General features: G+C 42.3%; 1 protein-coding gene across 1 annotated transcript in view; it reads right to left on the bottom strand.

The window, feature by feature from the left end:
• Window positions 1-8,925: 8,925 nt before the first annotated feature.
• GPAT3 (glycerol-3-phosphate acyltransferase 3) overlaps window positions 8,926-19,617 on the bottom strand; it is a 37,550-nt gene continuing 26,858 nt past the window's right edge. Inside the window, exons 9-12 of the mRNA XM_066574356.1 lie at window positions 18,600-18,685; window positions 16,299-16,427; window positions 14,859-14,938; window positions 8,926-9,994 (exon numbers count right to left, since the gene is read on the bottom strand). Of these exons, the coding sequence (XP_066430453.1) occupies window positions 9,886-9,994; window positions 14,859-14,938; window positions 16,299-16,427; window positions 18,600-18,685 (404 nt within the window). The 3' untranslated portion in view covers window positions 8,926-9,885. The remainder of the gene's footprint in view (window positions 9,995-14,858; window positions 14,939-16,298; window positions 16,428-18,599; window positions 18,686-19,617) is intronic.

Raw genomic sequence — 19,617 nt, 5'->3', positions numbered from 1 at the left:
CCTATCAGGATTGGGAATCCTGCTGCTATCGGGACGCACTCCATTGTTTGCCCATTCGGCACTCAGGCACCATTATTCCTTTTCTTTCCCGTATTAAGCACCACAGATCTGCACTATGGAGCGTTTTAGGTTTTTTTTCCCGAATATAACCTAATAGGACATTATAAGAAGCATTTTCGGCATGAGAAAACCCCTTTAAAAGGACCAAAAAAAACCAAAACCTCTAAATAGGAAGAGGATAGCGTGAAATGAAAAAAAAAAAAAAATGAATAAGCCATACCTCCTTAGATGACCCTCTGATCCAGTGCAGGAGCCCACATCCTCACTGCTCAGATCCCAGAAGTAGGTGTAGTGGGATCACTGCGGAAGCCAATAATTGGCTGAGGTGTCATATGTAGGGTAGACAGCGCATGACTGTTACATCTTCTTTCTGCAATTGGTGGGCCACTTAAGGAGATAAGGCTTTTTTTTCTTACACTACTCCCTAGATTTTTTTTCTTAGTGCCAGCAAACATCTTTAAGGAATGAAGAGGACTGTAGAATTTGTCATTGTGACAAAGTGTAGAAGTGCAGCGTGTGCAAGATGGTTTATCTTGGTCTTTGGTTGAGCATCCGGTCTATTGAGAAGACCTTTGTCACCCTGGCTATATGTAAGACTAGAACAATATTGTGACAGTGTTAACAGATTACTACTAACCACCCAATGAACTTCAGTCCATACTGACAAGATATTGATTTAGTGCTTCCACTTTCTGAGGGGTTTATCCTAATTATATTTCAGGAATCCCAGTGTATCTGTTCGAATATTTAAGATGTTCAGCAGTTACGTTGCACCTCTCATGCAATTAATGCATTTGCATGACCACCTTAAAGAGTAAGTTACAGAAACTGGCAAGGACCTGTATGGTGGTGCAATGAACCTATGCTGCTCCTTAAGACAAGGCCATACTGGCTTCGTCAACCTATTTTTTTTGGACATATTATCCAATAGAAGCAATATTTGTAGAAGAGAACATACGTAGCAAGTACAGAGGTTCTTACAGAAGAGACACTTTTCATGGCGGAGTGTTAAATTGGAGACGTAGTAAATGTGTCTTGCGCCTTCGTGGAAGCCTGGTCATGGGCATGCTCAGGTGCCCTTAATCTAGTGGACACTAAAAGCACTCGAAGCAGAACTGGCAATGCTAGGAGTTGCTTATCTCATCTAAATAACTGGGTTCTACAGGATAAACAGGAGCCCAATAGGTCAGTAGAGGTCTTCAAATAAGTAACAGTTTATTCTAGGTGATGCTGAGTGTTGGAGACATCCAGAGATCAGGGGCTCCTGCTGCACTGCTCGACCACCAAGTTCAGAAGGAAATTGAAACCCAGCATGCAATTACATCTCCGTTCGCTTTCACCAGGCCGAGAAAAGGCGTGTGGGATACAAGGTTTCCCATTGAAAATGATAGGCCCAGGCAGATATGCAGATGACTAGAGTTGCGATGGGATTAGATGAACGGTCTTGCCACGTGAGGCGCTAAAAGTGGTTCCTACTTGGCCTATAAGAGGCTCTCAGAGGCTCCTTGTGTGTAGTGACCTCTTCTTCCACTTGTGTAGAGCTTGTTGGCCACTAGACGCCTCTACGACGCAGAGAAGAGATTTTATCCAGTGAGAGTTGGCGCATTACTGGAATGCGAAAAGTTGGATGGCTATATTGAAAAATTGCCCGCCCCCTGGGCCGTTCTGACCATTGTAGGTTTAGTTCCAGTTTAGCTATGGCCCATGTGAGTTCACTGAAAATCTATGGCAGATTTGCTATTATATATTTAAGGAAATTGTTCAATTTCCCAATTCCTTACTTTTTACTCTTTTTTTTTTACTGCACTCTTGGGGGGGGGGGTTTATGTGACTCACTAGATGCACAAGTAGTGGTTCCCACTGTAGGTTCCCTAGCTTGCCAGCGTTTGGGACCAGGTGAATGGAAGGGGTGTTCACATGTAGGGGTGCATGGAATTACCACGAGGAGCAGCAACAAGCTTTCGTTCAAGACCTTGGGTGCCTACTCAGAACTTTTGGTGGGAAATGACTTCCAGGGAGGGAGAGTTCCGCTGGATCTGGAAGTTTGTTTATTGGCACTAAATGTAAGGAGGAGCTTCATCTTTGTTACTTAAAGGGGTTGTCCCGCGAAAGCAAGTGGGGTTATACACTTCTGTATGGCCATATTAATGCACTTTGTAATGTACATTGTGCATTAATTATGAGCCATACAGAAGTTATTCACTTACCTGCTCCGTTGCTGGCGTCCCCGTCTCCATGGTGCCGTCTAATTTCAGCGTCTAATCGCCCGATTAGACGCGCTTGCGCAGTCCGGTCTTCTCCCTGGTGAATGGGGCCGCTCGTGCCGGAGAGCTGCTCCTTGTAGCTCCGTCCCGTCACGTGTGCCGATTCCAGCCAATCAGGAGGCTGGAATCGGCAATGGAGCGCACAGAGCCCACGGTGCACCATGGGAGAAGACCCGCGGTGCATCGTGGGTGAAGATCCCGGCAGCCATCTTACTAAGGTAAGTAAGAAGTCGCGGGAGTGCGGGGATTCGGGTAAGTACTGGACGGTTTGTTTTTTTTACCCCTTCCATATGCTACTGCATCCTGTTAGCTCACAGCCATGGAGGGTCAATCAGCACGATGCTCAGAGCCTGGAGAGCATCCACTTAGTCCTGGGCCAGTAAGTAGCCCTTGCTGAGTGGACAAGTTTCAAAAAGTATTAATTTTTACTGCTAATACATCCTTCTGCCTCTATTTTCAGAGTGATAAGAATCCCTCCTTATAATAAAAAACTAAGAAACCACCGATTAAGAATGTGCTTAAAAAAAAAAAAGCTTCCCGCATCACATGAATAACCGCCCTTGCCAGCTATGTACTTTATATCGGATGTCCTTAAAGGGGTTGTCTCGCGAAAGCAAGTGGGGTGTGCCGGTTCCAGCCTCCTGATTGGCTGGAATCGGCACATGACGGGGGCGGAGCTACGCGATGATGCGAAAAGGGGGCGGAGCCAAAACGCCGATGCTTCCAAGACCAGCCGAAGGGAGAAGATGCATCTGCGCAAGCGCGTCTAAAAAAGCAAGAAGACACCGAAGTTAGACGGAACCATGGCAACGGGGACGCTAGCAACGGAGCAGGTAAGTGAATAACTTCTGTATGGCTCATATTTAATGCACAATGTACATTACAAAGTGCATTATTATGGCCATACAGAAGTATATAGACCCACTTGCTGCCGCGAGACAACCCCTTTAAGGAGGAACAACCATCTCTCGTGATGCATATAAGATCTATGGTTAATGCTTCTTTGGCTGTACAGACACCTGCAGCTGTTCCTCTTATTCCTAAAAAACGGAAATTGCAGGTCATCCCCGACTCGGATTTACCTGCCAAGATTATGATATAGAAGAAGGGGAAGCAACTGTTATTGAAGAAAACAGAAGATATTATCGTCTGACTGGCTATTAAAAGCACTACTATAGAAGATATAGAGGAAGTGTAGGAAAAGATGTCTGAACAGGATGAGATGTTTGCAGGGCTAGGGCCTAGGAAAAGTTTTTTCAGTGCACAGCAACCTTAAAAAAATAATTTAAGCTGAATGGAAAGGTCCGGAGAGGTTTGAATATCTCTAAAAAAGTGTTACTTTTTTTTCTCTGTGATGAGGATGAGTAAATTTGGGACAAAGTGCCAAATGTGGATGTACAGGTGGTGAAGGTGGCAAAAGAAAACCAACCCTTCTCCCCTTTGAAGATTCCACTCAACGGAGATGCCCTATGGACAGAAAAGCAGAGTCTCCTTGAAGATACATGGAAATCCTCCACAGCTTCCCTTAAAATGAATCTTGCCACTACATGTGGCAACATCCATGTACATGTGGCTATCGCAGCTTGAAAGTCTCATGAAGAACCATAAGTCCATCGAACTGATCCTCTCTCACACCTTTGCTTTAGGCACAACGGGATTCATTTCCGATGCTTCTACTGAAACTGTAAAGCCATCAGCCTGATCTGCCACCTAGAGCGGCCCTCTGCTTACAATTTTGGTGAGCAGATGAAATATCAAAGTCCAAACCATCTTGTATTCTATTTGAGGTCAAATATGTCTTTGGCTCTGCGCTTGATAAAATTATTGAAAGAGCAAGGAATGAAAAGGACTTTCCAGATACAAAAAAGTTTTAGAAAAACAAACATTTTGGGGTCGGAAACCCTAAAATCAGCAATGGAAGGGTAAAAGGAAATTTGGCAGGTGGTCATACCCTAAAGTGGTGAAAATTAGGAGCTCTTTCTATTCCCCAGAAGACAACCAGTCCCCTTGAAAGTAGATTGCAGACCAAATAAACTTTGTTATCCAGGGAGAAGACATTTAGTAAAGCCCCTAGGTTTTAAAACACCATCCTCTGGATCAACACTGGGGGTAAAACAGGCTTAAATGGATGGACGTGTCTTTTTTCGACCTAACATACAATGTTACATGGTTCCAAAATAGATTTTGCCTTCTATTCTCTTTAAAAGGGATAGAAAAAGTAGTCCTTATTCCATTGCACATGGAAGTGGTGGTCCTTGTACCCACAGGGGAAATATTCATGGACTCAAAGAATAGTCTCAAAAATAATGGCAGAAGCCGTGTCCCACCTTACTTGAAAGGTCTCTTATCAATAGGCAATTCAACACTGATCCTTAGAGACAGAAAAGAAAACCTACTACTAACTTCTGCAACATCTGGGTTGGATTATAAACATGCAAGTCAGACTTCGTTCCAGCAACATTCTAGATTCGATACACCGAATGTCAATGTTACATTCAGACAAAATAAAGTCTAATCTGCAGAGAGTCATCTCCTCACAAAAAAAAAAAGCATGCTCTATTAATGAAAGCCATGTCCCTGTTGGGAACTAGGACATCCTGTATTCCAGTGGTAACCCCTCTAACCTGTCAATATGGAGCATAAGTCCTCTGCCACTAGACATAAAATTGATCATCTCTTCAGTGAAAAAAAAAACCCTGATCTGGTGGAAAATAAAGAACCTGAGGTCATAAGTTCCTTGGGTCAATTCCCGCATATTGGTCATCAAAAAATGCCGATCCGGATGCGGAGCTCCAGATTGTTACTTAGTTCTTCTAAGGTGTTGGCATCTGGAAGAAAGGCCGCTAAAAATTCAGGGAGTTGAAGGCAGTGAAGGTTGTATTGCTAATGCAGAGCATCTCCTCAATCATGTAACATGATCTCGGACAATGTAACCATCAGAGAACAAAACCTGCAAAATTACAAAAGCTTGCTGTAGAAATCTCCAGCCAGCAGATCTACACATTCTGTCCGACAGCCACTCATCTCAGGACAAAGACAACTTAGGGGCAGATTTGCCAAGCAGAAGCCATATAGATTCTGGGCAATGGTCTTTACCCCCATAAGGACGCAGCCTATTCTGGCCTTCAGGACCAAACCTTACTCTTCAAATCTAACATATGCGGTAGAACCTCTGGAATGCTTTTATTTATCAACTCAATTCAGAGATTGTCTTTTTGTGAAAAACTGTACATCATTTAGGGATCAATTTATTAAAAAAATTACAAAATAAATTCTACATTTACTGAAAATTTTGAAAAAAGTGATCATAATTTCCAAACTGAGTTTTTCTGTTTGTAAGCGTCATACACCACAGGATAGTTAATAACTAACATTTACCACAGGCCTATTTTATATTGCAATCAGGAGGCTGGAATTGGCACATGTGACGGGGGCGGAGCTACGCGATGACTCGTACAAGGGGGCGGAGCCAAAACGCCAATGCTGCCGAGCCGAAGGGAGAAGACCCATCTGCGCAAGCGCGTACAAAAAAGCAAGAAGACACCAAAATTAGACGCAGCCATGGAGACGGGGACGCCAGCAACGGAGCAGGTAAGTGAATAACTTCTGTATGGCTCATATTTAATGCACGATGTATATTACAAAGTGCATTAATATGGCCATACAGAAGTGTATAACCCCACTTGCTTTCGCGAGACAACCCCTTTAAGCCTCTTAAGAGTTAATCGAACGTACTCTGCCGAGCTTGATGCTCGTTCGAATATTAGTGTACTCGATGGTGCTAGTTACTCGAACGAGCATCACGCTGGGTTCGACCCCGCCCCAGTTTTTGGCTCCTCCCCGCTGTGATGTGCCTGTTTTGGCCCCTCCCCGTCACAGCGTGCGTCAATGGCAAATTTTTCCAGTAATATGGAGGCTTAGTCTCAGATTTTTTTAATTTTTGCCAAGTGCAAAAGAAGAAAAAGCCTTCCAGGAAGTGTTACCCAATTTCTTGAAAAGCATGAAAATGCCCCCTATGTGGACGTAAACTGCTGTTTGGGCACAACCCTGACTAAACTACACTGATCAAATTTTACAGTAGTCTACTGCCCGATCACACTTTACTAACTACACCCATATGCTGATCACACTACACCGACAGGGGTGTCCACACTACCCATTACTAACTCCGATGGCTGGCAATCTTTTAGAATTTGTCACACAGTTTAACTAAAATTCTCTCCAAGTGCCGATAACACTGTGGTGGGTGGAGAGAGAGATCACAAAGTAAACGGTGTGAACTCCTGCTGCTGCTGCTGCACAGTGATTGGTCAGTCAGTGCTGACTGATGCATCACAGCGATCACTGGGCAGGACTGCTGTGATTGGCTGCCGAGGATGTCAGCAGACATTACACACTACAGTTTCACAGCAAATTACCAGGCACCCAGGAGAATGTAAACTTAGGTTTTGTGTTGTTATGGGGTTAAACGACCAGATTTTCAGACAGATTGTAGAAAGATAAGTCCTGCCACAAATGGATCTCTGCCACCAGATTTAAATAGAAAGCTTCCCTAAATCCAGAAGACAAACCCTGGGGGATAGATTCCTTAGTTCAGCCTTGGTCATTGCAGCTAACTATTCTACCTCTGCCAATGATCCACAAAGTTCTACAGAAACTTTGTCAAGAAAGGATGAATCTCAACAAAATTCATCCAAAAACGGCTGAAAAGAAGCTGTCTGACCTAGCAGTGAAGGCCCCCATGGGACCTTACAAACAAATATTTACTTCAATAGGGTTATGCATCCATATCCTTAAAAGCTCAAGCTGGAGGCTTGGATCCTCAATGTACCTTGTTGAAAGGGTTATCAAACCCTGTCATTTCAGCATAAAGTAAAAGTTGGAAGGAAGTTCCTTCCAAAATATACCCCAAAATGTCGAGGTTTTGCTCTTGGTGTAATAAAGATCTTACAGGGCTGTTATTTCCCCAAAAATGTTGGACTTCTTGCAAGGGGGTCCAGATAAGAGCTCAAAACCTAGGAGTCTAAAAGATCCAGGTACTGGCACTAACTTTTCTTCTGGATTTGGTAGACAATAGATGGGTCAAAATGTTTCATGAAGGCTAAGAACAAATATTAAAAAGCTCTCTCAAGTTAGTCCGAGAAACTTTGACTCTCTCAGTTTTAACCTCTGGAACAAGAGAACCTTACAATCCACAACTTGAAGGCCACCTTTTTGTTTGCCATTTCTATGGCTCCAAGGGTACATAAACGTCAAGATTCCTCAGTAAGATCACCTTACAGTAGAATTTTAAATGACAGTATAGTCATCTGGTTAGACCTGAATTTCTGGCCAACAAGTAGTGTCAGATATACATAGGTCCCCGGGTATTATAGCTCCATTCATTGCCAACAAGTATTATGGAATGAAAAAGAAAACAAATTCCACCTTTTGGATTTCAGGAAGACTGTGCCATAATGCATAGAGGCTACCAACTCCATAAGAAAAAAAGAAAACCTTCTGTTCCAATTGTGGGGTCAAACGGCTTCCTGAACCTCCATTAGCAGATGGATTAAAAAAAAAACAAAAAAAAAAAAAGAAAAAAAACACGACATTTGAGTGCTATGGCACTTCTCCCAAAATTGTGAGATTCAATCTGCACTTCCTGCCAGACACTACAGGTTGGACATTCATTCCTATCAGGACTTAGCATTTTGGATGAAAGTCCTTGAAGTTGTGGTCTCACAGTGGTTCTTTATTTGGCATTTCTCTGCTGTGTTGGTATGGATGATTGGAGAAAACCGGAATTAGTTTAGGTATATCCACGGTGGATAACTGTATTGGGCATGTGGATGTGAAGATTAACCCTCTCCAATCCAATTTGTATCCTGGTTTTCCTAGGGGGGCTTACTCTTTTTCTGCCATTATACAACGGCCCTATATGCTGGCTAAAGCCAGTACTGCATGAGGGGACACGCTGGATAGGCTCCGACAGCAGAGAGACTGGCAATATACAGTAAGAGAACCCCGACGGACATCTTCCAACATCGGCGCTGTACAGCCCTAAATCATAATGTCTTCAGAGGTCAGACAGTGGATTAGAAAGAGTTAACAAGTCACACCTGCACAGAAATTGACCAGTGGATTTTCACCACAGATTTCACCATTTTCAATACCGAGGAATGAAATTCAAGGCGAAAATCAGCATGCTACATATCGGATTCCACTATGGATTTGCATTGAAATCCACCTATGGATTTTTCTGCTGCGTGTGGACCAAGCATTAATTTAGTTCAGTTATACAATGACCATATGGACCACTAACACATAATACATAAGCCTCATGACAAGTTCTCTCTACTCACAAATTCGCACGAGCGTGAATGTCAAACTGCACTCACCTTTGGCTTCCTGAGAGGCCAATTAGCAAGGGCTCCTTCTCACCTGACTTAGCGGCAGCTCTTAATAGGCTAACATGGAAGTACAATATACTGGAACAGAGAAGTACTGGATCCATCAGATGGCCACAACTGATCCTCTGAGAGAAAATAAGGTCCACAATAATCTTATTGCACGAGGACATCTGAAACGTGTAAGAAATGGATACGGAAATCACATTGGATACATTGTAGAACTCCCTTTATTTGTTCAAACCGGAATACCCATTTAAAGTGCATATAAATACATAGTGATAACTCCCGGTTGCAGGAATCCAACACATACACAAGCATCCTTTAAATCTGGGGGTTGACAAAGTAAAAATAACATTGCACAGTAATCAGAAGATGTCCTTATTGTTCATTACAACTCCTTTTCATATCCACGGTATCAGGTCTTTGAAAAAAAAAAAAAAAAAAAAAAAAAAAAAAAAAAAAATCGGGATTATATGATGGATACAAGTACGCCTGGAATCTAGTAAGGCAATCACCAGTCATAATCCTGATGAGATTTTTAACCAAAAAGTATTGAGTAGACCAAAAAAAAAAAAAAAAAAAAACAAAAAACTTTATCAAAACTTTTCTTCCTACTCAACACTTCTTAATATGTAATGAATCCTTGGCACGGGTCACACTTGACTGTACTTGAAAAGTTACAGCGTTCCTACTTTTTTTTTTTTTTTAATGTGGAGCAATAATAGTGAGGTACATCGTTAGAAAAATCTGTGATGTTAAAGTCTCTTGTATAAAAAAAAGGAAAAAAGTATTAGAGAGGCGATGGCTAAACTGAGAAGTAAAGTCATAGCAGGTCTCTGTTGTGTATAGATGTAGATGTGGCTTCAGCCTGATGAAGAGACCCAGGTGCCTTCGAAGGCTCTCAAGTAATTTTTTTCCAGTTAGCCAATAACAGTATCACATCTATTAAATAAATGTTCTTGTTTTATACAAAACCGTTTAACATCAGTTAGATGCTTTTTGTAAAATCATGTCAAGAAAAAAAAAAAATAAAAAACCAAAAAAAAAAAAAAACAAAACACAGAATATATCTAATTTGAGGATAACCGGCAAATCTGTAAAAAGGTACAAGACAGTAGAAAAATAGAGCAGGAATATCCTTTGGAGCCGATTCGGAGAGGCGGTAATGATCAGTTTTCCTTCGGCAAGACGTTTTCTCCTGCGATTATTTTACTGTAGTTCTTCTGCTGTTCCTCCTTAAACGAATCTTTCACTTTGTCCCTTTTGAGGCCTCCATCCCTGTGAACACAGAAGACAAATCACTGCAATTTAAGATTATTTTTTTACTTTTTGTAAAGGCAGATGCAACCCCGGATCAAGAACATCTGTTTTCCCTGAAAAGCAGCAATTTGTGAGGCACGATTAACAAGTTACATTTATAACAGTTTTTCTAAGGCAGCTTTCACAAAAAAATAAAAAATTTAAAAAATTTAAAAAATTTAAAAAAACTAAAAAAAGTCGCACGAGATGTGTGCATGGCAAGAAGCACAATTATAAACTATTCTGTTGAAAGAATTTTCCAATATTCATAATAAAAAACACGAAAACCAGAAAAACACATTTTCCACTGCTACGCCCATAAAAGTACATATCAAAACAACATTAAACCCGCACAGTGAATATCAGAAAAAAAATTGCAACACCAGAACTGCTGTTTTTTTTAGTCACCAAGTCTCCAATTTAAAAAAAAAAAAAAAAAAAAAACACTTAAAAAAGCGATCAAAAGTCATATGTACACCAAAAAGGTAACAATAGAAACCACCGGTCATCCCACAGAAAACAAGCCCTCACCCAACGCCATCAACAGAAAGATTTAAAAAAAAAAGAAGTTGGTTATGGTAGACAAAAGATGGCGACAGAAAATATATAATTTGTATGTATATTATATTACTATCTTTGTTCGCATGGAATTTGTATTTTTTAATCTAATCTGTGTTTTTCTGTATATTGAAACGTGAACTGTATAGTGAAAGGAATGTAACTGCGATCTGCTGTCAGCGCCGTTCTGTACGGTCTTGGTCTTGTCATCTTCTGCTAGGATATAAGGGTTTTGGTAGGCTGCCCATGAGAAGAACATGTTTTTTCTAAATGTACACCTGCTGCCTTAAGCGTTTGCCCTTCAGCCTTATTGATCGTCATCGCTAATACTATTTTTAGAGAGAATTCGAGCCTTTTGAATTGAAAAGGCAAGTCCGTTGGTATTTTCGGAATGTGTTGAATTAAAACACTTTCTCCTTTTGCTATTCCAGTCATAAAAAACGGCTCTTACAATATTTTGCCCCAGGTGTGTAATTCGTAATCGCGCCGTTGCACAGTTTTGGTGCATCAAGATTACGTATTAATAGGACCGAAACACCAATTTTTAAGCTCAGCTAATGGGAAGGCACTCCTGACGATTCCAAAGAGATAAAAGGGGTTTTCAAGGGAGACTATTAATGACCTGTCCTCACGATAGGTCAACGGTAGTTCATTGGCTGGGGTCCATTGCTCAGGACCCCCACCGATCCGCTGAGTGGACGCAGCATGCTGTTAGCGTTGCAAATACACAGAGCCAATAGCATGTAATGGTGCGGCACTCAGGACCTCACTGCAGATCCAAGTTGTTTGAAAAAATCCAAGACTCTTATTTCACTCCCTAATGTACAGAAACTTGCCACGTTATGACCTAAAAGCTTGACAAAGACCATTTTTAGGTCGAAACGTGGCAAGTTTCTGTACATTATGGAGTGAAATAAGCGTCTTGGATTTTTTCAAACCACTTGGATCTGCAATGAGTTCCTGAGTGCCGCACCATTACATGATATTGGATCTATTACTAATGACCAGGAGGTCAGCGGTCACAGTGGAGCAGGCACCATAGCCGCTTTCCTTCCTCACTGGGTGATAACTATTGTAGTGCTGCCGGCTACTTTCAGTTTTGCAAATACACAGAGGTCGGAGCTGAAGCAGCGGAAGTCTCTGCGCCGACCTCTGTATAGTGGCCGGCGCTTGTAACTGCAGGCACGGCTCTCATTGTAATCCACTTTCATCAAAATCACTTCAGCGGTTTAGCCGTGAAAAGGTAACAGACAGACAGACAGTTACTGCCGCATTTATATTAGTATGGAATATATATATATACACTAATATTATAAAAAAGAGAAAGTACCCGTCTGTCTGTTCCCTTTTCACTAAACAGCTGAAGCCATTTTGATGACATTTGGCAGGGAGATAGCATACGTTTTATCCAGAAAATGTATATAGTTCTCTAGGGAGCGTGGCAAGAGAATTTGGTGATGTACAGGTGTCGCACCTTTCGGCGAGACAGAGGGGAAGGGGGTGCACATTATAAGCTATGCCTACACAAATGGGCGGACACGAGGGCAGACGTTGTTGCTGCACGTATGACATCATTATATATACACACATACATACCAAAAAAAAAACACACTAAAATTTGGTTTAATTATACTGACCCTCAAAATAAAGTTATGCAATTTTTGCCACAGTTTGTGTGCCATAAAAGTACCTCCTCAAAGATGGCAAAAATTCGCATTTTGCTCCATTTAGAAATTATTATAAGTTTAGACAGTACATTATGCGGAAACACATTAAATAGCAACATTGAAAAATGCAACTTGTTCTGCAAAAAACAAGCCCTCAGACGGATACAGTAAGAAAGGGGAGCAGAAACTTAAAAAAAGGTCCGTGTCACTAAGGGGTTTAAGCTCCAGTAAACACCTTTAACCCCTTGAGTGGAACGCCCAGAAATTGTACGGGACGAGCTCCACTGCTCATAGTGATATAGCCCAGAAGATTTCCGGGCTATGTATCACTATTGGAGCTGCAGAGCACAATGCCACAAGCTGTGACAGTGTGCTCTGCCTGCACTGTCCCACGGAGAACAAAGCAGGACACTGAGAAGCAGGAAGATGTTGCCGATATGCTGGCAATCTCCTGCTTCTAATATCCTGCTTTGTTTACAGGTTGCTATAGAGACCATCGGCTTGATGGTCTCTGTTGCAGGGAGAGCTGGTGCTTGGCTGTCAGAGGACAGCCAGGCACCAGCTCTTACAGCAGAGATCAGAGAAAACCTTTGATCTCTGCTGTGTTAACCCTTTACATGCTGCAGTCTTAGACGCGCTTGCGCAGAAGGGTCTTCTGCCTTCGGGTCTGTCCGGCAGCAGCGGCGTTCTGGCTCCGCCCCCTTCTACGCGTCATCGCGTAGCTCCGCCCCATCATGTGTGCCGATTCCAGCCAATCAGGAGGCTGGAATCGGCACACGTGATGGGGCGGAGCTACGCGATGACGCGTAGAAGGGGGCGGAGCCAGAACGCCGCTGCTGCCGGACCGAACAGAAGGCAGAAGACCCTTCTGCGCAAGCGCGTCTAATCGGGCGATTAGATGCTGAAGTTAGACGGAGCCATGGAGACGGGGACGCCAGGGCAGGGAAGGTAAGTGTATAACTTCTGTATGGCTCATATTTAATGCACGATGTATATTACAAAGTGCATTAATATGGCCATACAGAAGTGTATAACCCCACTTGCTTTCGCGAGACAACCCCTTTAACCCCTTAATGACATGGCCCCTTTTTTTTTTCTTCTTTCCCCATTTCTTTTTTTCCTCCCCATTTAAAAAAATCATAACTCCTTTATTTATCCATCCACGTCGCTGTATGAGGGCTTGTTTTTTGCGGAATGAGTTATATTTTTCAATGGGGCTATATAATGTACCATATAATGTACTGAAAAACTTTTACAAAAATCTAAGTGGAGTAAAATGAAAGAAAAATGACATTCCACCATCCTTCAGTGCGGTGTTTCTACGGCACACAAACTGCAACATAAACGACATGACAACTTTATTTTATGGGTCAGTGTGATTACTATGATACCAAACTTGTATAGTTTTTTTTTTTGCTGTAGCACTTGTATTTTTTTTCAAAGACATTTAATTTTTTTTAATTATTTTCTGCTGCATCTTCTGCGCGCAATAACTTTTTTATTTTTCCATCGATGTACTTGATCAAGGGCTCATTTTTTGCGGGACATCCTGTAGTTAACGTTGGTACCATTTTGGAATACATACGACTTTTTGTTCGCTTTTTATTGCATTTTTTTCTGGGAGACAGGATGACTGAAAAAGTACATTTGTGGCGTTTTTTTTTTTTTGGACTACGTTCACCATGTGGGGTAAATAATGCACTATTTTGATAGATCAGACATTTATGGACGCGGCGATACCAAATATGTATTTTTCTTTTAGGATTTAGATTTTTTTATTCTAGATATGGCAAAAGGAGGGTGATTTAAACTTTTATTACTTTTTTTTTTTTAAGTGTGAAAAAGTCATGAAAAAAAAAAAAAACTATTACAATTTGGTATTGGCATAATCATACCGGCCTGTAGAATTACTTTAATACATTATTTATACTGTTCAGAGAATGCAGTGAAAGAAAAAAAGAAAAAACATGCCAGAATTACAGATTTTGTTAATCTTGCTACTAGAAAAAAAATGGAATAAAAAGTGATCAAAATTTTACATGTTCCAAAAAATTAGATAAATGAAGGCTAAAGTTCATCCTACAAAAAACACGTTTTTCTAGAGCTCTGGCAATGGTAAAAAAAAAATTAATACGGCTCTTGGAATGTGGCGACACAAAAGCAAACCTTTAAGAAAAAAAAAAAAGTTTTAAATGTACAAAAATAGCAAACCATAAAAAAACAGTATAAACTTGGTATCGCCGGAATCGTGCGACTCAGAGAATAGCGTTATCACATTATTTATTCCGCACGCTGAACGCTGTAAACATGCAATCAAAAAAACATGGCAGAATTTCTTTTTTTTCCCCTAATCTCTCTACAAATTTTTTCACAAAAGTTATGCAATACAATATATACACCCAAAAATGATGCCATCAAAAAGTACAACTTGTCCCGCAAAAAACAAGCCCTCATATGGCCTGGTCAATGGAAAAATGAAAAAAAGTTATGGCTCTTGGAACGCGACTGCATAATTAGTTGAAATTAAATGATTGGCCCATTTAAAAAACCGGCCCTGGTGGGTCTGACAGGGGGGTGAGAAACCCGCCACTCAAGGGGTTAAAGAGCTGCATACTTACCAGGTTAGTTCTACTAGTCCACCTTGTTTGGCAATAGCAGATTTAACTCTGTTGGCAAAATTTACTGCATCTTCACCCTCCTGGAGAAAAAAAAAATATATATCAAAGCAATGACTTAAATCTACATGCGGTCACTAGCGGGTCATCTAGTGTAAGAAAAATATGGCTGCTCTCTTCCAAAAACAGCGGCTCCCTTGTTCATAGGGTTGTGTGCTGTAGCTCAGCTCCATTGAAGAGAATGTTTTTTCTAACCTTGGACAACTCCTTTAGTTCGAATTGCAGTTGAAACGCCCGGAGCCCCATCTCAGTACGCGACTTGTGTAGTAAAACAAGAACTAATTTATAGATACTTTTAAAAAAGTAAGCTAAAATAAAGAACAACATTTAAAATAAAGAACAACATTTTTGCTTAAAGCGGTATTTCGGTTCCAATCAGTTTACCCCAATCCACGGGATAGGAGATAACCAGCTGATCAGTGTTGGTCGGACCGCTGGGACCCTCACTGATCACGAGCCAGTTTGGTTCCCAAATGAAGGAAGCGCAGATCGCTGCATTCATTTCAAAGACCACTGAAGACCCCTGAATGACCGACTCGGGAATCTCCAGTACTCTCATTGAAATTAATCGAGTGTAGTGCGCCTTTCTGACCTGGGCTTCCTTCAAAATCAGGGACCGATCAGGTCCCTGTGCTCGTGATCAGTGGGTGTTCCAGCGGTCGGATCCTCACTGATCAGGCTAGTTAGCCCCCATCTTGAGGATAGGAGAAAACTTCTTGGAACTAGAATACCCCTTTAACTGTAGTCATTCTTAAGCAACTTGGAGTAATTCCTGTGGACATAAATTTGAAAGCGATTTTTCGTTAGAAAGTCTCAGTTTGGCCCTAGTCTTAAAACACATAAGTTAGCCGACTCTTCATGAACAGCTGAAATGCCGTAAGCCACTCCTCCAGGCCTGGACAAACAAAGATGGCCGCACCAGCTTCTCTGACTACTGGATGTACACTGTGCATTAGTATGCATCATTCATGCCATTTTCTAGGCCCGAAGGGTCACTTTAAGGGAAGGGCATTGTTGAACTGAATTCTCCCATGAGGCTAAAATGTAATACAGGGATCAACTTGAACTCAAAAATGGTAGAATGTTGTACACATAGAGGTATGCCATATCACTAAGGATAGTGAACGGAATTTAAAGTGGCAGCCAGAACACCACAACTCTAGCATTTCATGATTAAAAAGTTACCGTGTGTGCAGAAGTGCCTATTCTACATGCACAAGTCCCACATTCCCTTTCCCATAGATTGTCCCGCAATCCCGTATACAGCATTAAGACACGTTACATGCTACAAATCTGCACCGGCTTCAAATAAGACATTTTTAAAAAAAAATCATAAGTAATTAATAAATGAACAATCAAGAGGCAAAAAACAGTATACTATACCTGTCTCGTCATTGGGGGTAGGTACCATACATTGCACTTGATGGCCCAGCTAGTCATCATTCTCAACAAGTACTTCACCATCGTGTATTTACTGCTGTTCCAAAACGCATCCCCAAACTGGGGGTCGTACTGTGAATACAGAGGAGGGGAGACATTCTGGAGACTGTTTTTCAGAGTTTCTAAAAAGGCCCACATTGTTGTAGACCACAACTGGCCTAACAGGTCTATACTCCGCCAAACATTTACATTTAGAATTTTGAAAGCGAGATGCGCAATATTAACATTTTAACCCTTTCCAATCCAATTTGTATCCTGGCTTTCCTAGGGGGGCTTACTCTTTTTCTGCCGTTATACAACAGCGCTATCTGCTGGCTAAAGCCAGTACTGCATGAGGTGACACGTTGGATAGGCTCTGAAAGCAGAGAGGCTGGCAATATACAGCAAGAGAACCCCGACGGACGTCTTCCAACATCGGAGCTGTACAGCCTTAAATCGTAATGACTTTAGACGTCAGACAGTGGATTGGAAAGGGTTAAACTCGTTAAACTCAATCCAAGGAGTCTATTGGCGAAGAGCAGGTCTATCCCCCCAATCCCATTTACTTGAAGTGGTTTTCTGAGTTTTACAAATATCTCATCGGCTGTATAATGAAGAGTAATACAACTAGGGGCTACAGACATCTTTGAGTTGGGTCCCCTCTGCCCCTATTCCCTCTTCTATGAGCTACAACGTAGAGTGACTCTGTAGGAACAACTCCGTATCCGGCACGCCCATCTCTTCCGGGCATTGACATGGACTTGTATTGTACCATGAATAGAGAAGGGTATTGTTTCTCCTTAGGGTGAGTACCAAGGGGGTGTAAGGAGACTTAAAGAGGTTGTCCAGCGAAATCAAGTGGGGTTATGCACTTCTGTATGGCCATATTAATGCACTTTGTAATATACATCGTGCATTAAATATTGGCCATACACTTACCCCCTCCGGTGCTGGCGTCCCCGTCTCCATGGTGCCGACCGAAGCCTTCTTCTGCCTGGATTAGACGCGCTTGCGCAGTCTGCTTCTTCTGTCCCACTGAAGGGGCCGCTCCGGCGTGCTCGTGCCGTACAGGTCTTCTGCGCATGCGCAGAAGACCTCTTCGGCACGGGCACGCTGGAGCGGGACAGAAGAGGGCAGACTGCGCAAGCGCGTCCAATCCAGGCAGAAGGCGGCTTCGGTCGGCGCCATGGAGACAGGCTACATGAACAAGCGAACGCCGACGTCATATGTTAGTTCAAACGATAAATCAGCTCATCTAAAAAAACACCCAAAAGGCCATCCATTCTCCTCTGGGAAATATGCAAATATTGTACAGTGCAACACTACATATCCCCTGCAGTGTCTAATACAAAGCAAATGCCTGGCTACAGGATACTCTCCTAACAGCACCTGCTCATCACTAGGGTTAGAGAAGCCAGACCAGGCTTCCATTTAAAAGGGGGTAGTCATGAGATAACCTCTTTAAAAGTGCTTTTAATTAAAGGGTTCAACTTTTAGGCCTCTTTCACAGGGGTAGTGACATAAGGAAATTGTAGCAATATCATATCTGTATGATATCGCTGCATCTTCTCGTGGTGAAACCCACACAATACATGGCCTAACGGGGGCTCAGCCGCACTTCTCCGGCACACTAGCTTGTAGTTTTTCAATGGGACGGCTGTGATTGGTTCCTCGAGTGCTGCAGTGATTGCTTCTTGAGTGTCGCAGCTCAACCAATCAGAGCCAGCTATTCCTGGAGGCGGGGTTTTTGAACACCTGACCAAGAGGCGCTGGGGGAAAACTGCAAGCAAGTGTGCCAGGGACCTGCGAGGAGAAGTGTGGCTGAGCAGACAACGCTGTAGACAACTGTTAGGTGATGTATTGTTTTTTTTTATGCAGCTAGGGTTTATTTTAGGAGAAACAGTAGGATTTCCCACTGTAAAAGTTGCATCGCATTAAAAAAAACGCGTTTTCGTGCGATGCAACACATAGGACGACTCCATAGGGAAACACGGGCTACAAAACATCGCGGCTCTATAGAGCATGCCGTGATTTTGTATTGTCACAATGTAGCAGCCTACAAAACATCGTTAAAGTGAAGGAACCCATTGGAAAGCATGGGCTTCACATAGATGCAATTTTTAGCATTGCGAGGAAAAAAAATTGCGCAATTTTGTCGCCTGTGTGAAACTGGCTTCATTTAAACAATACCACATCCAGCGACTACGGTAATGACCATGGAGGTCATGTGTGGCAGAGACGGGCACACCACTTGTATTTGCTTACCTTTATTGCTACAGGATAGATGGTCCCACCGATTTCAAAGCTTCCCTTCTTAAACATCATAACAGATGTGTTATTAATACAAGTACCTGCGGGGGTTAAAACGCCATGAACAGAAATGACTGAAGATGGAAGGATTAAAAACTTTGTAAAGTATTTGCAGGGTTAATAGTTTCCTATTAATTCCAACACGACACTCGCACACAGCAGTAACAGGTGGAAACTTGTAAAAGGCAAGACCACCCTTCTGTGCCGCCCCCAATGGTCTCATCCATCCATCAGGCTATGAAGGTTTCTTTATTATGTAAATCGCAGAATTCAGGGTAAGCCATGTTTTTTCAAATGCAACTTTTAGCATCTGATACAGAAGAAGCAAATCTTTTAATAAGGTCTAGCAGCGAGCAATGCGCCTTTATGGGGCTGAGCTCATCTACAGTAACAGAGGAGCTCAAAGAGGTTTAAAAGCAGAAGATAAGTATATTTTCGCACTCTTCCCTGCCAGGCCCATTCTGAATATTGTAAATTAGGGTGCCTTCACATCTCTGTGTTGGGGATTCCACCTTCCTGCTCCATTTGGGGAGCTGGAAAGGGGAATCCCTGTGGCTGAACCGAACACCACCAGACACACCCCATTGACTATAATGGGGTCCGCATGCTTTCCACTCAGCTGGCAGGGAAAGAAACAGTTCTGCATGAAGCCTGTTCAGCGGACAATGATCAAATGTGTATGGCCAACCTAATGCCGGTGACACCACCATATTCCGGACGCCTCTATGCATCCGTAATATGGACATGTGCCCAGCCTGACTCCAGGTCTCCTGACCCAAACGCTGTACCACATAGATTCGTATGATACTTTGAGTTTGCACCAGCATACCCATGATCAGGCCAGGTCACTCGTCCATATTATGGTCGCAATGTGTCTAACAGACACCACAACACTTTCCCTAAGCGTCTAACAGGTTAATAGGTGTATCTTTAGAAGACTTGAGACTTGTACTAAGAATTGCCATTGCCCTGG

Source organism: Eleutherodactylus coqui, chromosome 7, assembly GCF_035609145.1.
Source record: "Eleutherodactylus coqui strain aEleCoq1 chromosome 7, aEleCoq1.hap1, whole genome shotgun sequence".
NCBI lineage: Eukaryota > Metazoa > Chordata > Amphibia > Anura > Eleutherodactylidae > Eleutherodactylus > Eleutherodactylus coqui.
This window is presented reverse-complemented; position numbering and strand designations above follow the sequence as displayed.